The sequence below is a fragment of the Neoarius graeffei genome, chromosome 2 (genome assembly GCF_027579695.1).
Source record: "Neoarius graeffei isolate fNeoGra1 chromosome 2, fNeoGra1.pri, whole genome shotgun sequence".
In the NCBI taxonomy this organism is placed as follows: domain Eukaryota; kingdom Metazoa; phylum Chordata; class Actinopteri; order Siluriformes; family Ariidae; genus Neoarius; species Neoarius graeffei.
The window spans coordinates 14,680,567-14,700,319 of NC_083570.1; the positions used below are offsets into that span (position 1 = coordinate 14,680,567).

At 41.9% G+C, this 19,753-nt stretch overlaps 1 protein-coding gene across 2 annotated transcripts in view; it reads left to right on the forward strand.

The window, feature by feature from the left end:
• ppil4 (peptidylprolyl isomerase (cyclophilin)-like 4) overlaps positions 1-15,887 on the forward strand; it is a 35,957-nt gene extending 20,070 nt beyond the window's left edge. Inside the window, exons 3-13 of one of the 2 annotated variants that reach the window (XM_060913897.1) lie at positions 3,882-3,946; positions 10,277-10,394; positions 10,550-10,692; positions 10,810-10,906; positions 11,673-11,789; positions 12,587-12,711; positions 12,941-13,007; positions 14,731-14,842; positions 14,945-15,041; positions 15,175-15,307; positions 15,506-15,887. In XM_060913897.1, coding sequence (XP_060769880.1) covers positions 3,882-3,946; positions 10,277-10,394; positions 10,550-10,692; positions 10,810-10,906; positions 11,673-11,789; positions 12,587-12,711; positions 12,941-13,007; positions 14,731-14,842; positions 14,945-15,041; positions 15,175-15,307; positions 15,506-15,688 — 1,257 coding nt within the window. In that variant the 3' untranslated portion in view covers positions 15,689-15,887. The remainder of the gene's footprint in view (positions 1-3,881; positions 3,947-10,276; positions 10,395-10,549; positions 10,693-10,809; positions 10,907-11,672; positions 11,790-12,586; positions 12,712-12,940; positions 13,008-14,730; positions 14,843-14,944; positions 15,042-15,174; positions 15,308-15,505) is intronic. The other variant, XM_060913898.1, reaches the window with a different exon arrangement.
• The last annotated feature ends 3,866 nt before the right edge of the window (positions 15,888-19,753 follow it).

Sequence of the window (19,753 nt, forward strand, 5' to 3'; positions counted from 1 at the left end):
AGGCCTTATTTTTCAAAATTTTCCTGGGGGGGTATCCCTCCCAGACCCCACACACACACACACGGTGGCTTTGGCTTTATATGCAGTGGTGCTTGAAAGTTTGTGAACCCTTTATAATTTTCTCTATTTCTGCATAAATATGACCTAAATCAACAGCAGATTTTCACACACATCCTAAAAGTAGATAAAGAGAACCCAGTTAAACAAATGAGACAAAAAAATTCTGCTTGGCCATTTATTCATTGAGGAAAATGATCCAATATTACATATCTGTGAGTGGCAAAAGTATGTGAACCTCTAGGATTAGCAGTTAATTTGAAGGTGAAATTAGAGTCAGGTGTTTTCAATCAATGGGATGGCAATCAGGTGTGAGTGGGCACCCTGTTTTATTTAAAGAACAGGGATCTATCAAAGTCTGATCTTCACAACACATGTTTGTGGAAGTGTATCATGGGACGAACAAAGGAGATTTCTGAGGACCTCAGAAAAAGTGTTGTTGATGCTCATCAGGCTGGAAAAGATGACAAAACCATCTCTAAAGAGTTTGGACTCCACCAGTCCACAGTCAGACAGATTGTGTACAAATGGAGGAAATTCAAGACCATTGTTACCCTCTCCAGGAGTGGTCGATGAACAAAGATCACTCCGAGAGCAAGGCATGTAATAGTCAGTGAGGTCATAAAGGACCCCAGGGCGACTTCCAAGCAACTGAAGGCCTCTCTCACATTGTCTAATGTTAATGTTCATGAGTCCACCATCAGGAGAACACTGAACAACAATGGTGTGCATGGCAGGGTTGCAAGGAGAAAGCCACTGCTCTCCAAAAAGAACATTGCTGCTTGTCTGCAGTTTGCTAAAGATCACGTGGACAAGCCAGAAGGCTACTGAAAAAATGTTTTGTAGATGGATGATACCAAAATAGAACTTTTTTGTTTAAATGAGAAGTGTTATGTTTGGAGAAAGGAAAACACTGCATTCCAGCATCAGAATCTTATCCCATCTGTGAAACATGGTGGTGGTAGTATCATGGTTTGGGCCTGTTTTGCTGCATCTGGGCCAGGACGGCTTGCCATCATTGATGGAACAATGAATTCTGAATTATACCAGCGAATTCTAAAGGAAAATGTCAGGACATCTGTCCATGAACTGAATCTCAAGAGAAGGTGGGTCATGCAGCAAGACAACGACCCTAAGCACACAAACCGTTCTACCAAAGAATGGTTAAAGAAGAATAAAGTGAATGTTTTGGAATGGCCAAGTCAAAGTCCAATCGAAATGTTGCAGAAGGACCTGAAGAGAGCAGTTCATGTGAGGAAACCCACCAACATCCCAGAGATGAAGCTGTTCTGTACGGAGGAACGGGCTAAAATTCCTCCAAGCCGGTGTGCAGGACTGATCAACAGTTACCGCAAACGTTTAGTTGCAGTTATTGCTGCACAAGGGGGTCACACCAGATACTGAAAGCAAAGGTTCACATACTTTTGCCACTCACAGATGTGTAATATTGGATCATTTTCCTCAATAAATGAATGATCAAGTATAATATTTTTGTCTCATTTGTTTAACTGGGTTCTCTTTGTCTACTTTTAGGACTTGTGTGAAAATCTGATGATGTTTTAGGTCATATTTATGCAGAAATTTAGAAAATTCTAAAGGGTTCACAAACTTTCAAGCACCACTGTGTGTGTGTGTGTGTGTGTGTGTGTGTGTGTGTATTTATTTATTTATTTGTGATATTTTTGTTTGGTGGTGTGCCATGGGATTTTTTCAAATGTAAAATATGTGCCGTGGCTCAAGAAAGGTTGGGAAACACTGGTGTAGTGGTCAGCACGGTCACCTCACAGCAAGAAGGTTCTGGGTTCGAGCCCCGTGGCCGGCGAGGGCCTTTCTGTGCGGAGTTTGCATGTTCTCCCCGTGTCCGCGTGGGTTTCCTCCGGGTGCTCCGGTTTCCCCCACAGTCCAAAGACATGCAGTTAGGTTAATATGGGACGGCCTTGGGCTGAGGTGCCCTTGAGCGAGGCACCGAACTCCCAACTGCTCCCCGGGCGCTGTTAGCATGGCTGCCCACTGCTGTATGTGTGTGTGCTCATTGCTCACGTGTATGTGTGCATGTGTGTGTTCACTGCTTCAGATGGGTTAAATGCAGAGGAAATTTCACAAGTTTCTTTCTCTCTCTCTCCCTCCCACCCCCCCAAAAAAAGTATCCTTCATTATGTTTTCTTCTTTAATCTTTAAGTGCTCTCTTAAAAGTGGTAATATGCTGCTCAGACATATTACGAACTTTTTTTTTTTTTTTTAATCCCCCGCTGGCTGAAAGGCCCGAAGGGGGATTATGTCGTGGTGATTTCTGTCTGCCCGTCCGTCCCGGGAAGGATGCTCACCTTCTGAAATCAACTCCTCTCTCAATTTTTGGAGGAATTTCACGAAACTGGATTCTTTGTTATATATCATTAATACGCGTATTCAATTTCGTTCAATTCAGTCACATTTTACCAGAGTTAACAACCTTGTACTTTCACAGTTTCATGAAGGTGCGCTCGCCTTTTGACATCAACTCCTCTCTCAATTTTTGGACGAATTTCTCGAAGCTTGGCAAAAGGCCTTGTTATATGATGGTAATACGCAGATTGCGATTTAATTTCATTTGTGAACATTTTTCCCAGAGTTTTGACCCTTGATTAAATAACTTGTCCTTTGACAATTTCACAAGGGTGTACATTCTTCTGAAATCAGCTCCGCTTACAATTTGTGGAGGAATTTCACCAAACTTGGCAACAGGCTTTGTTATATGGCAGTTTATACGCATGTTGAAGTTTCGTTTAATTTGAGCCAATTTTATCAATATCCGTCCGTCCGGGGAAGGGTGCTCACCTTCTGAAATCAACTCCTCTCTCTCAATTTTTGGAGGAATTTCACAAAACTTGGCAGGGTTCTTTGTTATATGTTGGTAATACGCGTCACATTTTAATTCGGTCACATTTTACCAGAGTTCCAGCCCTTGATTAACTACCTTATAATTTGACAATTTAATGAGTGTGTTTTCTTCTGAAATCAACTCCTCTCACAATTTGTGGAGGAATTTCACCAAACTTGGCAACAGGCTTTGTTATAGGACAGTTATACGCAGATTGAAATTTCGTGTAATTTGGGCAAATTTTCCCAGAGTTATGCCCTTGATTATTAACAAACTTTGGTAATTTCATCAAGGTGTGCTTGCTTTCTGAAATCAACTTCCCTCACAATTTTTATTATCCCCCACTGGCTGAAAGGCCCGAAGGGGGATTATGTCGTGGCGATGGCCATCTGTCCGTCCGGGGAAGGCTACTCACCTTCTGAAATCAACTCCTCTCACAATTTTTGGAGGAATTTCACGAAACTGGGCAGGATTCTTTGTTATATGTCGGTAATCCGCATATTGCAATTTCGTTCAATTCAGTCGCATTTTACTGGAGTTACGGCATCGTTGCCAGCAGGGGATATTGTGCTCTCAGAGCACTCCTGCGTTTTTTTTTTTTTTCCCCCTCCTCCCCTGTAACTTTCAGTTTTGTGCTGGAAAATAAACGAACATTTGGAGCTCGACAATGTTTTGACTCAGTGTACAAGTCATGAAATAGAAATCGATAATGAACAATTTATATGAAGAAAATAAAAATAGGGTGCCTAAGACTTTTGCACAGTATATCGTGATGCATACAAGTATCGTGATGTGATACTCTGATCGTATCGCCCAACCCTGGTGCTGTTCGTCTCCCAATAACTGAAGCAGTAGTTCATGTAGTAACAGTAACAGTTAATTTCACTGTAAATACCTGTTTTGTTTGTGAGAATAGAGTTACACAGAGGTACCACTGGTGCTGTTTGGTTTTATTTCCTCATTTCAGAGAGATTTTATCATTCAGACCGGTGACCCGACAGGCACCGGCCGAGGAGGAGAGTCCGTGTTCTGGTCAGTAAGAAACACCTCACAACGATCATGATGATGATTTTAATCTGGTTGCCTCTTCAACAACTCTGGACTGACAACTGACATACAATTGCTATATGTTTTTTATAATTAAATAAATCATTTCGAGACCTGGGATGAAATTTTGAATAGAATCTATTGTCTAATTAAAGAATGAACACCACGTAGGTAAGAAATAAAACACTCCATGTTATGCTGTTTTAGGAAAGTAATCAACACTAGAGTGGTCTGTTGAAGTGCAGTGACTGCCCCCACCCTGAGGCTGATTGTTTTCTTTCCTATACACTGTCCAACACAATTATTAGCACCCCTTGTAAAGATTAGTGAAAAGGGGGGAAAAAAATCACCTTTTAGTGAAGTCGCTTCATCTCATGCTGAAAAAATGAGAAAAATCCAAGCTTTAATTGAAAAATTTCTCATTAAGAAATATTTTCAACAAAAGCACGTGCCACTGGGGGGGTTTGCTTTTCTTACCCTCCTCCTTACTGTATGTGGGGGGCAAAATAAACTTTGCTCCTCTTCCAAGCGAGTTTGGAACAGTTCCAGTTGGTCGTCGTCGTCGTCTTATTATCGCCCTAACAGGATTATAAGAAATGGACATCTTCAGTTGAGTAGCTATTTTTTTTTTATAACCATTCCCTTACTTATGAAGGTCAATACACTTCTTCTTCTTCTCCCTCATTTGGTTTGTGTGTTCTCTTATCTTTCCCATGTTGATGTTGAGAGAATTTGGCTTCTGTGTCGCCTCATATTTGTTCCCCAGTTAATCAAGAAGTCATGCCCTGTGTCCGAAATCGCTCCCTAGTCACTATCGGGCACTATATAGTGGGGACGCCATTTTGTAGCGCTGTCCGAAACGATAGCGAGGATTATTTACACCCTATATAGTGCACTCAAAGTATCCCACAATGTATCACGAAAAGTAGTGTACAACCGATTGTCACTAACCAAAGCAATATATAAGCCATTCCACCGAATCGGTGCCATTTCCGTCCCTAGAAAATTATATGTATAAATGCACATAAAAATGTACTTTAAAATGCATTTCCTTATTACGCAGAATGCCCTGCACATTGATCTGATTTCAAATTTAAGATATATAATTGTAAGGATTAATAAAAACTACCTACAACACTGAAAAATAGCATGTTACACCTGTCCCCGCACTCTAACTTTATACTTGATTATGTGATTAAAATCCTTCAGAAACAGTATTTCTTTTGCACTGTTGTGTGACTCCATATCCTATCCATGGTTTAAATATATTTCTTCATAAGAAATCCACAATATCTTAGTTAAAATACACATTTTAGTCGTGTCCCTGGGTTTTCACTCAGTCCTGTTACCCAAACATATTACCCCGTCTGACAAATTTGGAACATTCCATAAATCACATGCTTAACAGGAAGTTAACAGTTGTGTCTTCTGAAGGCCATGGGAAGACCAACAGTTAGTTCTCTCATTTACTTTTCTGTATATTTGATGATTTTTTTTTAACTTTGATAAGGTCAATGTCAACATACAGTACTGTCCTGTTACTTAAATTATTTCTTAGATGATATTTGTTTTATTTTAAAAATACAGATTGTTGGTAAATCACTAGAATGTGCTAAGTAGAGGTCTGTGCGGGTCGGATTTTTCAGTCCCGCTCCCGCAAAGAATTATGATTTTCAGTCCCGCTCCCGCCCGCAAATCCCGCATGATGCAGACGTTCGCGTTATTTCTCAGGAAAGTTCTTGTCTTGACACAGCGTGATGGTGCCCCGCCCCCTACTTTGAGTGGATTTGAGCATAAATATCTGCAGCTCACGTTCACGTTTGTTATTATTTACCTTGTTTCTGAATTCGGAATGTTGAAATGGCAACATGTAGACCTAATAATAATAGTTATTTAAGTAGGCTAATCATTTAAGTATGCGCTCTCCCGTGGTGCGTCTCCTATGAATAATTAGTGTGAAAGGAGAGATGGATCGCACTCTTGAACTTATTCTTTTAGTTACATTTCTTTTCAGTTGTTTTTAGCAGCAGAAGGAGACAAACGTTTTGGCTGTTGCCTTCGTCAGTGTCTCTAATAATAATAATAATAAACAATAAAAAAAGACAGGCGAGCACGTAATTCCAAGTGGAAATTTGGTATATTTATTGTTCAGCCATACAAAACATTAGGCTAACCCAGTTTACATTTGTAAAGCATTTCTAACTAGAATATCCTAGCATGTCAGAACCTTTTGGCACTTATCACAGCAAGCAAAGGGCAGCTGATTTCCCTCCGCGTCGTACACGAGTGAGAATGATTTCCAAATGTCCGACTTCAGGACTCTTGACTTTTTAACGGTAAATGTACCTCTTTTTAAAGCAGCACTTACTTTTGAAGCACTGTGAGCTTCAGTAGAGGAGCTCTGCTCTTCTGCCATGATCGGAGATCTCAAACACGGAAGAGGAAAGGAATCGGAAACTTACGAGAGTTATTGATCCTCTCCTGGATCAGAATCAGAATTCTGATGACCAGCTCATCTAAGGTGTCATTGAGGCATCATGTTAGTGTGGGTCACTGGAGGCTGGGTGTGAACGGCGAGTCATTAGAGTGATCAAAGGATTGGCCGTTAGGGTGATCAATGGCAATCTGACTCTCTCTGCAAATTTAGGCATCTTAAAATGTTTTTATTCATGCCAAATAAAATATCCAGCACAAATTATATATGATAGACATAAATTAATAATTTATAAATTTTATTTTAAACACGTTTTTAGTTAGCGGGACTGCAGCTTATCACCGCTCCCGCCCGCGCCCGCATTGTGCACTCCCGCCCGCGCCCGCAATGAGCTTTCAAAATTTGTCCCGCGCCGCACTGCTTTGCAGCGGGTCCCGCGGGACTCCCGCGGGAGTGCAGGGCTCTAGTGCTAAGTGTAGTCATGCTATTAGCGATGACGCCATGTGGCTTAATTCCATGTATTAGCTAATCCTAGGCTAAAAACTCAGTCCTGTTACTTTCAGTCCTGTTACTCATATAAAGAGTATGCAGCCATCTTTGACTTCCAAACCTTGTAAAAAAAAAAAAAACGTAGCCTGAGGTTGACCAATACACATTTTGAATAGTTAAATATGTGTGTTATTATAATCAGTGTTGAAAAGATATAACAAATTAAGTTTAATTTGGGAGTGGTACAACAAGCAAATGGCACCCATTCGGTGGAATATCCCATATCCCATCATGCATTGCGGTCACTCTGAAGGAAATCAAATTTAAAGTCTCAAATTTTATTTAATAAAAGGTAGTGGCGAAGAAGAAAAAGTGTTCAGCCTTGATTTAAAAGAACTGAAAGCTGCAGGTACTTTGTATTGATTAATGTTGGAAATACGCTCAGTATAATGTGGATTTATCACAAAAACACACACGTGTTTATTATTTTGAAACCCACCAGCCGACTGATCTGGCACGTTTTAATTGTGCGACAGTAATGACGTAAATACCAGCGCGACCGCCTAGTGTCCGAAAGCGTGTTTGTTTTTTTTGTTTTGTTCTCCCCCCGTTTTACCAACGAGCTCAATATATATTCGTCTATATAGTGATTCCCTATATAGGCAGTAGTGAATGAGTGAGCGATTTCAGACACAGGGATGGATTCAAAGTTACAGCTTGAAAGTTCCTACACACTCCAATCAACTCAAACATGCTGTACAATTTAAACGGGAAACGTGCTTCAGGCACGTGTTTTTGTTGAAAGTACACTACCGTTCAAAAGTTTGGGGTCACCCAGACAATTTTGTGTTTTCCATGAAAAGTCACACTTTTATTTACCACCATAAGTTGTAAAATGAATAGAAAATATAGTCAAGACATTTTTCTGGCCATTTTGAGCATTTAATCGACCCCACAAATGTGATGCTCCAGAAACTCAATCTGCTCAAAGGAAGGTCAGTTTTATAGCTTCTCTAAAGAGCTCAACTGTTTTCAGCTGTGCTAACATGATTGTACAAGGGTTTTCTAATCATCCATTAGCCTTCTGAGGCAATGAGCAAACACATTGTACCATTAGAACACTGGAGTGAGAGTTGCTGGAAATGGGCCTCTATGGACCCTTTTCACGTGACGTCACGACAAACGCGGCCGCCATTTTGGACATGTACTACCAGTAGTTTACCACAGCCAGCATTGAGGAATGGCAGCAAAGAAAGTGTTTATTTTCAGCAAGACTTCCATCATGCCACTATATTGTTGTGCACCTGGATGTAGTAACCATCAACAAACAAGGCAAGGGTTATCATTTTATCGGATCCCGGTAGATGCTGACCGACGGAGAAGATGGATAGCGGCATACCAATGCTTGTGTAGTGACCACTTTGTTGGAGGTAAGACGAATAAAATTAGCCAGAAAAGGCATTACATTGCTGTTAACATTCCATTCTAGTTTACTGTAATTATGATCTGGCAGCTATTTACACCGGATCCAGTGTAAATAGCTGCCGGAGCCAACGTCCGAGCTTGCCGGAGCGCGCTCCGGCGGCCGCGAGCTAGCGCGCTCCGGCAAGCTCGGACGTTGGCTCCGGCAGCTATTTATACTGGATCCGGTGTAAATAGCTGCCAGATCATAATTACAGTAAACTAGTAAATACAGTTTTCTGCATCTCGCTCCTTTTTCTTTTATGTTTGTCGCCTTCCTCGCATTCAAACCGATTCGAGCCGAAGTCCACTACATGTCCGAAATGGCGGTTGCGTTTACGAAGGTCACGTGACTGAAAAGGGTCTATAGAGATCTTGCATGTGACGTCACAGCCGATCCAGATTGTGACAGACGCCATCTTGTCAGTCAAACGCCATATTTCCGCCTTCTACTTCTGCTTCTAGCTTTTCTTCTGGAAAACCCTACTATATACAATTCTACTACAACGGCTGCGGCTACAAGCTCTCCCTACCTGTGCACGTTTTTTGTGTTTTGTGTGTATTTTTGCGTGTTGTTCGTCTGTACCGGACTTCAATATCCACTACAACCGTATGGACTTACTGGACATTGGTTTCCAGCGGAAAATGATGGTTTGTAGCGATTTCCATCGCATGCACAACATTCCGGACGAGATAGCGACACCAGTGGGGTCTCCGTGGATTGTTATCGGAAGCAAAGCTAAGGAGGCGGCGCCGGGAGCAAAAGCGAGGCTGCAGGCAGAGCCGGCCTGTTGACTAAGCTCAGAAAACAGCCACTCAAATCTCCACTGCTAAGCCTCTACCTCTCCAACGCCAGATCCATGGTAAACAACACGGACGATTTGGAATTACCTTATTCTATTCTATAATCGGCTGGTCAGTGCAGTACTAGTAATACTTAAGTGACTTACCCATCCAATGAGGATTGTTTTTTTCTTGTTTACAAGATGCCACATCTGAGTCGCTGACAAATCCTGAATTTCTATAAAAATAACTGTCCAGAGATTTATAAGCACGCAGTGCTTCACCACTGAACAGCGAGGGAAAGTTAATGAGGTAATTATACACGTCCGGGTATTCCACCTCCGGCAGTTCAAAATCCACTGACACGGTCGTGAAAACTCCGTCCGGTAAGCCATAAGGGTCACTAATCTGTAGATCGTTTATTTTAGACATATATCTAGTTATCTGTTCATTAGAAAAATGAGCCGTGTAGTCCGTCGGTTGAAATTGATCCATCCTGTACACGAGTGCAGCAGTATTCAGCTGTGTTTTTTACCGACAAGATGGCGGCTGTTAACTTTCCGGTCACGTGACTGCAAGGTCTCTATACACCTATGGAGATATTGCACCAAAAACCAGACATTTGCAGCTAGAATAGTCATTTACCACATTAGCAATGTATAGAGTGGATTTCTGATTAGTTTAAAGTGATCTTCATTGAAAAGAACAGTGCTTTTCTTTCAAAAATAAGGACATTTCAAAGTGACCCCAAACTTTTGAACGGTAGTGTATATTTCTTGAGGAAGGATTTGTTTTTCTCGGAATAAATTTATTTCAATTAAAGGTTGGATTTTTCTCATTTTTTCAGCGTGAGATGAAGCGACTTCACCAAAATGCGGATTCCCCCCCCATCTCTTTTGACTAATCTTTATAAGGGGTGCCAGTAATTGTAGAAGGCACTGTAACAGCACATCCTGAAACGTTTTATTCCTTTTATACCACAGCACTTTCCCAAAGATTAGAATGTTTAACTTATTAAATAAGGACACAAAACCACCATGACACTAGATTCCTTCCATGAACGTTAAATTAAAAACGTCTCTTTACAGAACCTTCTCTGTAACAACAATTTGAGTGCGTGTGTGTGTGTGTGTGTGTGTGTGTGTTAGTAAGCTGTATGGGGATCAGGCACGCTTCTTCGATGCAGAGAAGGCTCCCCGGATCAAGCACAAGAAGAAGGGGACCGTCTCCATGGTGAACAACGGCAACGAGCAGCACGGCTCTCAGGTTTGATTTATTTATTTTTTAATATATGCTAGTTTATTTTACACGCACGTCTTCTGATGATAAATGATTTACTACTTTGATGAACATAAATGCATTTATGTAAATGCGCTGGTAGTAAGACGTGTGTGTGTGTGTGTGTGTTTCCTCCTCACCAGTTCCTGATCACTACCGGAGAGAATCTCGACTACCTGGACAGCATTCACACCGTGTTCGGAGAGGTCACAGAGGGAATGGACGTCTTGGCCAAAATCAACGAGATGTTCGTCGACAAAGACTTCGTTCCTTTCCAGGACATCAGGTGAGATGAAAAAAACAAACAAAAAAAACCCTATATATCGCGAATAAATTTCTTCCGAGACTCATTTTGGAGGATCGCTGGTATCCGTCATGTTAAACTCGCGTGCTGTGGTTGCAGAATAAATCACACGGTCATTCTGGACGACCCGTTTGACGACCCTCCAGACCTGCCGGTCCCGGATCGATCCCCCGAGCCCACGAAACAACAGCTGGATGTGAGTATGGTTCGTTTAGAGCGTCAGAATTCACTCGAATTCTGACCGTCACCGAACCACATCATAGTTCATTACCGTAAACCTTCCTGGACTTCAGCTTTATTCTGGCGTCCCACTGCCTAAGACATGCCGCCAGCGGTCATGCTGCTGCTCGACGCTGACTCGCGTAGAAACTGAAAGACTTCCGATGGCTTTGATGTTCTCGCTGTGTTTGGTGTGAACACATCATGAGATGAGCTTCAGGAACGCCATGCTTTTGCTCGGACAGGTGTAAATCGGCTGGTGAGGAGTGTGTGTGTGTTTAAGCAGTGGGCTAAACGCAGCATGGACCTCCTGACTGTAACAGTTTTATAAAATGTATAAAAATAAGGTAATCGTGTGCTCACGGTTACCGGCTCACTGACTGACTGATTCACTGATGGATTTCCTGACTGACTCGCTGCCGTAGTTACTGACGAGCACACTCTGACTGAATGGATCACTGTGTGATTGGTGGATTGATCGATCAGTACAAACTTGTTACTTTTTTCCTTCGTAGTCAGCTTGTGGTGCTGAAGTTTTCCCCCCCATGTGCCTGTCAGCTCAGATGATTAGTACAGACTGAGAGTGAAGGGATTTTCCATCTTATTTCATAAACTGATCCCACATACTCGAGTCGATTAGATTTGCATGACATGGACATCATAAGCAAATTGTTAAACAATAATAACAACATGAGATGTGAGAAATTAAGATTAAAGTGTGTGTGTATGTGTGTGTGTCTCAGAGTGGCCGTATCGGAGCTGACGAAGTGATAAATGATGCTGAAGGGAAGGATGCAGAGGAGCTGGATGAACTGATAAAGGAGAAGGAAGCAAAGACACAAGCCATTCTGCTGGAGATGGTGAGACTCTGTCTGTCTGTCTGTCTCTTGCTGTGTGTGTTTCTGTCGCTCTGTCTCGCTCTTGCTGTCTCTCTCTCTGTCGCTGTGTGTCTCACTCTTGCTGTCTGTGTTTCTCTCTGTCGCTGTGTCTCGCTCTTGCTGTCTCTCTCTCTCGCTGTGTCTCGCTCTTGCTGTCTCTCTGTGTCTCTCTCTATTGCTGTCTGTCTTGCTCTTGCTGTGTTTCTCTCTGTCTCTCTGTCGCTGTCTGTCTCGCTCTTGCTGTCTTTCTCTCTTTGTGTGTCTCTATTGCTGTCTCTCTCGCTGTGTCTCTCTCTCTCACTGTCACTGTCTGTCTCGCTCTTGCTGTCTCTCTCTCTCTCTCGCTGTTTGTCACTGTGTGTCTCGCTCTTGCGCTCTCTCTCTCTCTCTGTCGCTGTGTGTCTCGCTCTTGCTGTGTGTCTCTCTCGCTCTCTGTCGCTGTGTGTCTCTCTCTCTCTGTCGCTGTGTCTTACTCTTGCTGTCTCTCTCTCTGTGTCTCTTGCTGTTGCTGTTTCTCTCTGTCGCTGTCTGTCTCGCTCTTGCTGTCTCTCTCTATCGCTGTCTGTCTCGCTCTTGCTGTCTCTCTCTGTCGCTGTCTGTCTCGCTCTTGCTGTCTCTCTTTGTCTGTCTCTCTTGCTGTGTGTGTTTGTTTCTGTCACTGTGTCTTTCTCTGTCTGTCTCGCTCTTGCTGTCTCTCACTGTCGCAGTCTGTGTCTCACTCTTGCTGTCTGTCTGTCGCCGTCTCTCTCTCATACTTTCTCTGTGTGTGTTCATTCCAGGTGGGCGATCTGCCCGACGCAGACGTTAAACCCCCGGAGAACGTGCTGTTTGTGTGTAAACTGAACCCGGTCACCACTGACGAGGACCTGGAGATCATCTTCTCTCGCTTCGGCCCAATCCAGTGGTGCGAGTCTACCTCCATCATCACCGTGTCAGAAAACGGACATATAAATTAAATACACTTTACGGGCTGGATTAAAATTATTTGGGGGGCATCAGTGGGTCTAAGAGGGGAAAAAATTATTTCATTGAATAATTTCTATAATTGGTTGAACTGAAATATGGGATTAGGGACAAAACAGATGGAAGATTCACGCCAAGGTTAATTTTTTTTTTTCCTTTTCTGTACGCAGCTGCGAGATCATCAGGGACTGGAAGACGGGCGAGTCTCTGTGCTACGCGTTCATCGAGTTTGAGAAGGTTTGTGTTCAGTCTCTTTATCGTACAGTAACAAACATGCTCCAGTACAAATGACAATACTGTTGTCATGGTGACGGACGTCTTCCAGTCGTCCCGAGAGATAACAAAACGAACAGGAGCCTTTTAATCTTCCTGCTTTTTCACAGACCTTGTTTTGTTTTCTGAATGCGCAGTATAATTAAAAATATATATATATATATATATTAGTGCTGTCAAGCGATTAAAATATTTAATCGCGATTAATGTCGCGACTGTCATAGTTAACTCGCGATTAATCGCACATTTTTGTCACATGAAAAACCATTGTAATTCTCTTATCAGCATAAAAAAGTGAATGGGCTTGCTCACCGTTCGAACTACGGGGGTACACGGGGGATCCGAGATCCCTTGAAAACATGATTTGGGAAATGTTGGGGGGTCTCTCAAATGTTGGCAAAATGATGTTTATTGACATAGCAATCGTGTGTAACGGGAAGCATTTGCATATCCGAAGTGAGCGCGCGATGGAGAGCCGCGCTCTGAGACAAGCGCAAGCACCCCCCCAAGGGAAAATATCGGCATAGTTCGAACACTGGTTGTACCAATGTTTTTTTTTTTTTTTATTGCAGAGCATAACACGTCTTGTCACAGCCACTGCAAAGTGGGGCTGGAGCCGCCGATGGGAAAACGAAACCTTAAGCCGAGCACCGTGGCTCTTCGGGGGAGGGCAGAGGACTCTGGCTGTGCGGGGCGTGGCATCATGTCACAGAGCGTTAATCTCGCGATAAAAAAATTATCGCCGTTAAAATTGAGTCAAGTTAACGCGTTAATAACGCGACATTTTTGACAGCACTAATATATATATGAGTGATTCCACGCTTATGGGTACTGAAATGGGGACATGAACTTATTTTTAAAAATTCACCTAAAACCATTTCTTTTTTTTTTACCATCAGGTCACAAAACATGTAATCTTTAATGAATGATATGTTAAAAGATAACTTGAATTTTCTGAGATGTAATAAAAACATATTTATATGCCAAAGTCAGAACGTAACAGAAGTGTTGTGGACATATATATTCTCAATTTTAACAATGTAGAATTACTTTTTGAAACATAGGAAGGTGATGTTTTAGCAAATATAATTAATAAACATGTGTAGTAGAATAAACATACACATTCTTTCAATAAGATTAACATGGTATATAGCTAGATTGTAATTAATTTGTAACAGACGCGAGATGGACAATCGTAACAGAAGTAATGTAACAGACATCATTTTGGAACTCATAGGCTTGACTTTGGCATATAAATATGTTTTTATTACATCTCAGAAAATTAAAGTTATCTTTTAACATATCATTCATTAAAGATTACATGTTTTGTGACTTGATGGTAAAAAAAGAAATGGTTTTAGGTGAATAAGTTCATGTCCCCATTTCAGTACCCATAAGCGTGGAATCACTCATATATATTCATTCCCCCGAGTGTAGTTATGCCTCGCTGTGCAGCGTTTAATTGCCGAGCGAGACGTACGGAGACGATGTGACAGGTGAGCTTTTGTGCGCATGTAGATGCGCCTCGAGTCCTCCAGGGGGCAGCATAGACCCACTCTGTCTCCCCTCCCATAAGAACCCGTGGGCAAGAAAATGTCACGTTCAGGACGTTCCAAGTTCCACTGACGGTTTTAGTGAACTGTAGTTGTAATTTATCGTTCTAAAATGGACCGTGTTTGCGTTTCAGGTGGAGGACTGTGAGAAAGCGTACTTTAAGATGGATAATGTGCTGATTGATGACCGACGCATCCACGTGGACTTCAGCCAATCAGTGTCGAAGATCAAATGGAAGGGCAAAGGTGTGTGTGTGTGTTGCACCAGTCTGTTTTTTTTTTTTTGGTTAAAAGTGTAAATTTATAAATCGGTTAATAAAAGTTTGTGTATCTTTATGTCCGTCATAGGTGGGAAATACACTAAAGATGATTTCAAGGCTTATGAGAAAGACCTGGACAAAAGATCCAAACTGGCTCTGAAAGACAAAATCAAACCCAAGCAAGAGTATCCTTTTTTTTTTGGTCCTTTTATTCACAACTTCAATGCACTGAAAACAAAATATTAACAAATACAGGCTCCTGCGAGAGACCTGAATTAAATTTAGCTCGGTGTGTTTTACTTAACGCTCGCGTGAAAGTTCTCGTTATGATCTTCTCCTGGACGAGGAAGAGGAGGACGTGGGGCGGAAGGATGACCGGGATGACAGGAAGCAGCGGGAAAAGAGGCGCCAGTCGGACGACGAAGACGACAGGAGGGCAAAGAAATCAAAGGTGTGTGTGTGTGTGTGTGTGTGAAAATTAAAAATTTGAAAGGCTCTGGAAATTTTTGTCCAGCATTTATTTGAAAAAAAACTTTAGAGTAATTTAATATTTGGACGTGTTTGTTCCTGGGTACAGGACAGTCTTGAAACAAGAGCGAGACTTAGAAAAGAAATGCGATCTATTTTTCTCACCCTGTTTTCACTTTAGGAGCTCAAAGAGAGCAAGCAGCGGTCGCGGTCTCGCTCCAGAGACCGAGAGAAGGACCGACACAGAGACCGAGAGAGAGACGGTCACCATAAACACGGTAAGCACAAGCAGAAAAGCCACAAACGTGATCGCAGCCGCAGTCCAAAGAGGTCAAAGGACAAGGAGCGCAGCCGACATCGCTGATGCCGATTTACAGAATCGGCCACCGCGGACGTTTCAACTCCATCGCAGAGTGACACTTTGTTTTGACTTTGTTTTATTCTAGTTTAGTCGCTCTTACTGCCACAGAAAAAACACGATGATAAATGAGTAAAGAAAGCTACGCATTACATGTTAACGTAAGTGCTTTTTGTATGCATTAAAGTGAATATCCCTAAACCAGCCTTTTTTTTTTTTCCTCCTTTGTGCAAAGCGACAACCATTATGTTGATTCCATGCGTTTTCAAACAATCGCTGATCCAAAAGGCCATAAATTAATGGAAAATCAGCCGGTTTTCACAGAATCTGCCGAGACTCATCCAAAAGATCCCGAAGGGCTGCGTGGCGATCCATCAGGTCACACAATCCTGGTATCCGTTTCGTTCCTGTGCGCAGCAGTGGTTAGACCAGTCTCGATATGGAATCACGTTTCGGAGAGAATTCTAATCGTGATTGGGGTCTTTATATAGAGATGAAAGTGGAGCAAAGAAAAAAATCCTGAACTTTTGAAAGTCAAACTAAGATGGGGGGGGAACGTCCCCCGAAAAAATTTTAATAACACGCAAAACCCTGAATTCTAGTGCATTTTAGGACTTATTTTCACTCAAACAAGCTATAACTTTTAAGCCTTTTTCTTTCATGTACAACCCCGATTCCAAAAAAGTTGGGAGAAAGTACAAATTGTAAATAAAAACGGAATGCAATAATTTACAAATCTCAAAAACTGATATTGTATTCACAATAGAACATAGACAGCATATCAAATGTCGACAGTGAGACATTTTGAAATTTCATGCCAAATATTGGCTCATTTGAAATTTCATGACAGCAACACATCTCAAAAAAGTTGTGACAGGGGCAATAAGAGGCTGGAAAAGTTAAAGGTACAAAAAAGGAACAGCTGGAGGACCAAATTGCAACTCATTAGGTCAATTGGCAATAGGTCATTAACATGACTGGGTATAAAAAGAGCATCTTGGAGTGGCAGCGGCTCTCAGAAGTAAAGACGGGAAGAGGATCACCAATCCCCCTAATTCTGCACCGACAAATAGTGGAGCAATATCAGAAAAGAGTTCGACAGTGTAAAATTGCAAAGAGTTTGAACATATCATCATCTACAGTGCATAATATCATCAAAAGATTCAGAGAATCTGGAAGAATCTCTGTGCGTAAGGGTCAAGGCTGGAAAACCATACTGGGTGCCCGTGATCTTCGGGCCCTTAGACGGCACTGCATCACATACAGGCATGCTTCTGTATTGGAAATCACAAAATGGGCTCAGGAATATTTCCAGAGAACATTATCTGTGAACACAATTCACCGTGCCATCCGCCGTTGCCAGCTAAAACTCTATAGTTCAAAGAAGAAGCCGTATCTAAACATGATCCAGAAGCGCAGACGTCTTCTCTGGGCCAAGGCTCATTTAAAATGGACTGTGGCAAAGTGGAAAACTGTTCTGTGGTCAGACGAATCAAAATTTGAAGTTCTTTATGGAAATCAGGGACGCCGTGTCATTCGGACTAAAGAGGAGAAGGACGACCCAAGTTGTTATCAGCGCTCAGTTCAGAACCCTGCATCTCTGATGGTATGGGGTTGCATTAGTGCGTGTGGCATGGGCAGCTTACACATCTGGAAAGACACCATCAATGCTGAAAGGTATATCCAGGTTCTAGAGCAACATATGCTCCCATCCAGACGACGTGTCTTTCAGGGAAGACCTTGCATTTTCCAACATGACAATGCCAAACCACACACTGCATCAATTACAGCATCATGGCTGCGTAGAAGAAGGGTCCGGGTACTGAACTGGCCAGCCTGCAGTCCAGATCTTTCACCCATAGAAAACATTTGGCGCATCATAAAACGGAAGATACGACAAAAAAGACCTAAGACAGTTGAGCAGCTAGAATCCTACATTAGACAAGAATGGGTTAACATTCCTATCCCTAAACTTGAGCAACTTGTCTCCTCAGTCCCCAGACGTTTACAGACTGTTGTAAAGAGAAAAGGGGATGTCTCACAGTGGGAAACATGGCCGTGTCCCAACTTTTTTGAGATGTGTTGTTGTCATGAAATTTAAAATCACCTAATTTTTCTCTTTAAATGATACATTTTCTCAGTTTAAACATTTGATATGTCATCTATGTTCTATTCTGAATAAAATATGGAAATTTGAAACTTCCACATCATTGCATTCCGTTTTTATTTACAATTTGTACTTTGTCCCAAGTTTTTTGGAATTGGGGTTGTACATTAATGATTCACATGTCAAAAATATCAAATTTAATTCCCCTAGTTAATGAGTAATTTTCAGGAGTGCGTTGTGATTTTCCTGCTACACAGTTCATTACTTTAGAAAAAAAAATCAGACAGTTGAAGGTAAACTCAGCAAAATCCCAAACCAGTCCTGTTAAAAAGTAAAGGTCTGTTAGAGTTTCTAAAGCTTTCAGGTTTCAGTGTTGGGGACGTTGAGCCTCGTTTATCAATCTTTTAGTAGAGTTGTGCGTTTGCAGAAGCTAAAGCGAACTAAACATTTCCAATTCAGATTTATGCGAGTTGAAGACGATTGTTTACATTAGTCCGTATTGTCTGTAAATTTAAACACGCCAATGAATACCAAATTTCTCATGGAAATCAGGGGCGTAGCTAGGATTTTTCGCGGGGGCGGGGTCACACACTGACTGGCAGCCTGAGTGCATTATGGAACAAAAAATACATAATGTCATTGCTAGTTTTGGGCAGCTTAGAAACCGGCTCTTCCATTATTGCTGTTTCTTCCACGTTTTCTTGATGTCGTGTTCTAGAAACGGCACTAAAACTTAGCTTCGAAACCACAAAATGCAACTTTGATGGAAAAAAATATATAATAAATTGCTGACCTCTTTTCACGTCGAAAGGAGGAGGAAAGTTTCGCTTGTTTTGACATGGTGAATTATTAACACAAGAGGAAATACTCGTAATTCGCAACTAAAAAGACCGCAGCTACACTGGCAGCTTGAACATGCTTTCTAGTGCGATTGTGTTGCGCTTGCGCAGAACGGTGTCAGTCCTAACGAGCTCCGGCACACGCGCCGTTAACAAAGAACATCTGTCTTTAATCAATGAACTATGTTTGGGCTGTTTAAGGACCGCGCCCAGGCAAGGACGATGCGAGGTATTGCGCCGCGTCTAGGAACACGAAAAATACATTTCTCCATTCGGAAAACCGGAGATTTTTATCTATATTTATATGTCTGATGACGGGGCAGATGATCATCAAGGATATTCCGGAGTAAACGGTTATCTTTGTGAGCCCTCGAGACGAGAAACGGATGCCGGTTCACGACAGTCCCGCTCACCGCCGATAGCGCACCACCAGCCAGAGAGAATTGGAGAAACAGGCTGCTTTGTGGATTTTTTTTTTTTTTTTTTTTTTATTCTAAGCTGGCCACTGCAAAATGTTTAAATATACCTCGGTAAATGCAGAAATATAATCTTCAAAACATGCACTTGGTGTAATTACTGAAAGGAACATACGATGCAGGTGATAAATATTTTTCCTCCCCTCCCTCCGGTAATTCCCATGTGGTCGTTCTGGTGGTGATGAATCAGATTTATCATTAGTAGGCGACACTAGGGTGGTCCCGAAATGTATGGGAAATTTTTTTTTTTTACCAAAACATTCCGACCACCCTACCATTTTTTACATAGGCTAAAAGAAGGCAACAAGCAAAATTTCAGGAAAATTGGTTAATATTTAGAGGTGCCACACGAGGTTGCAAATCGGATTAAGCCATTAACATTAGTTGGTGCGTAGACTGTTGCAGAGAAGATCTCAAACCCCCAAAAAGTCACAGTTCTAGAGGGAATATGCCACTTCTATGAAAAAGAAGAGGCAGGAAGAGTTTATAGACTGATAGAAGGTTAACTTTCATGCACTAAGGGGTTCTTAAACAGTGAGCACTGATCGTAATATCAGAGATGCCAACCTTTCAATAAACAGATCTGTAGTCCGGGGCCGAAGAATCTGTAGTTTTCGTATTGTCCGCTGTGCCGGACAGAAATATCGCA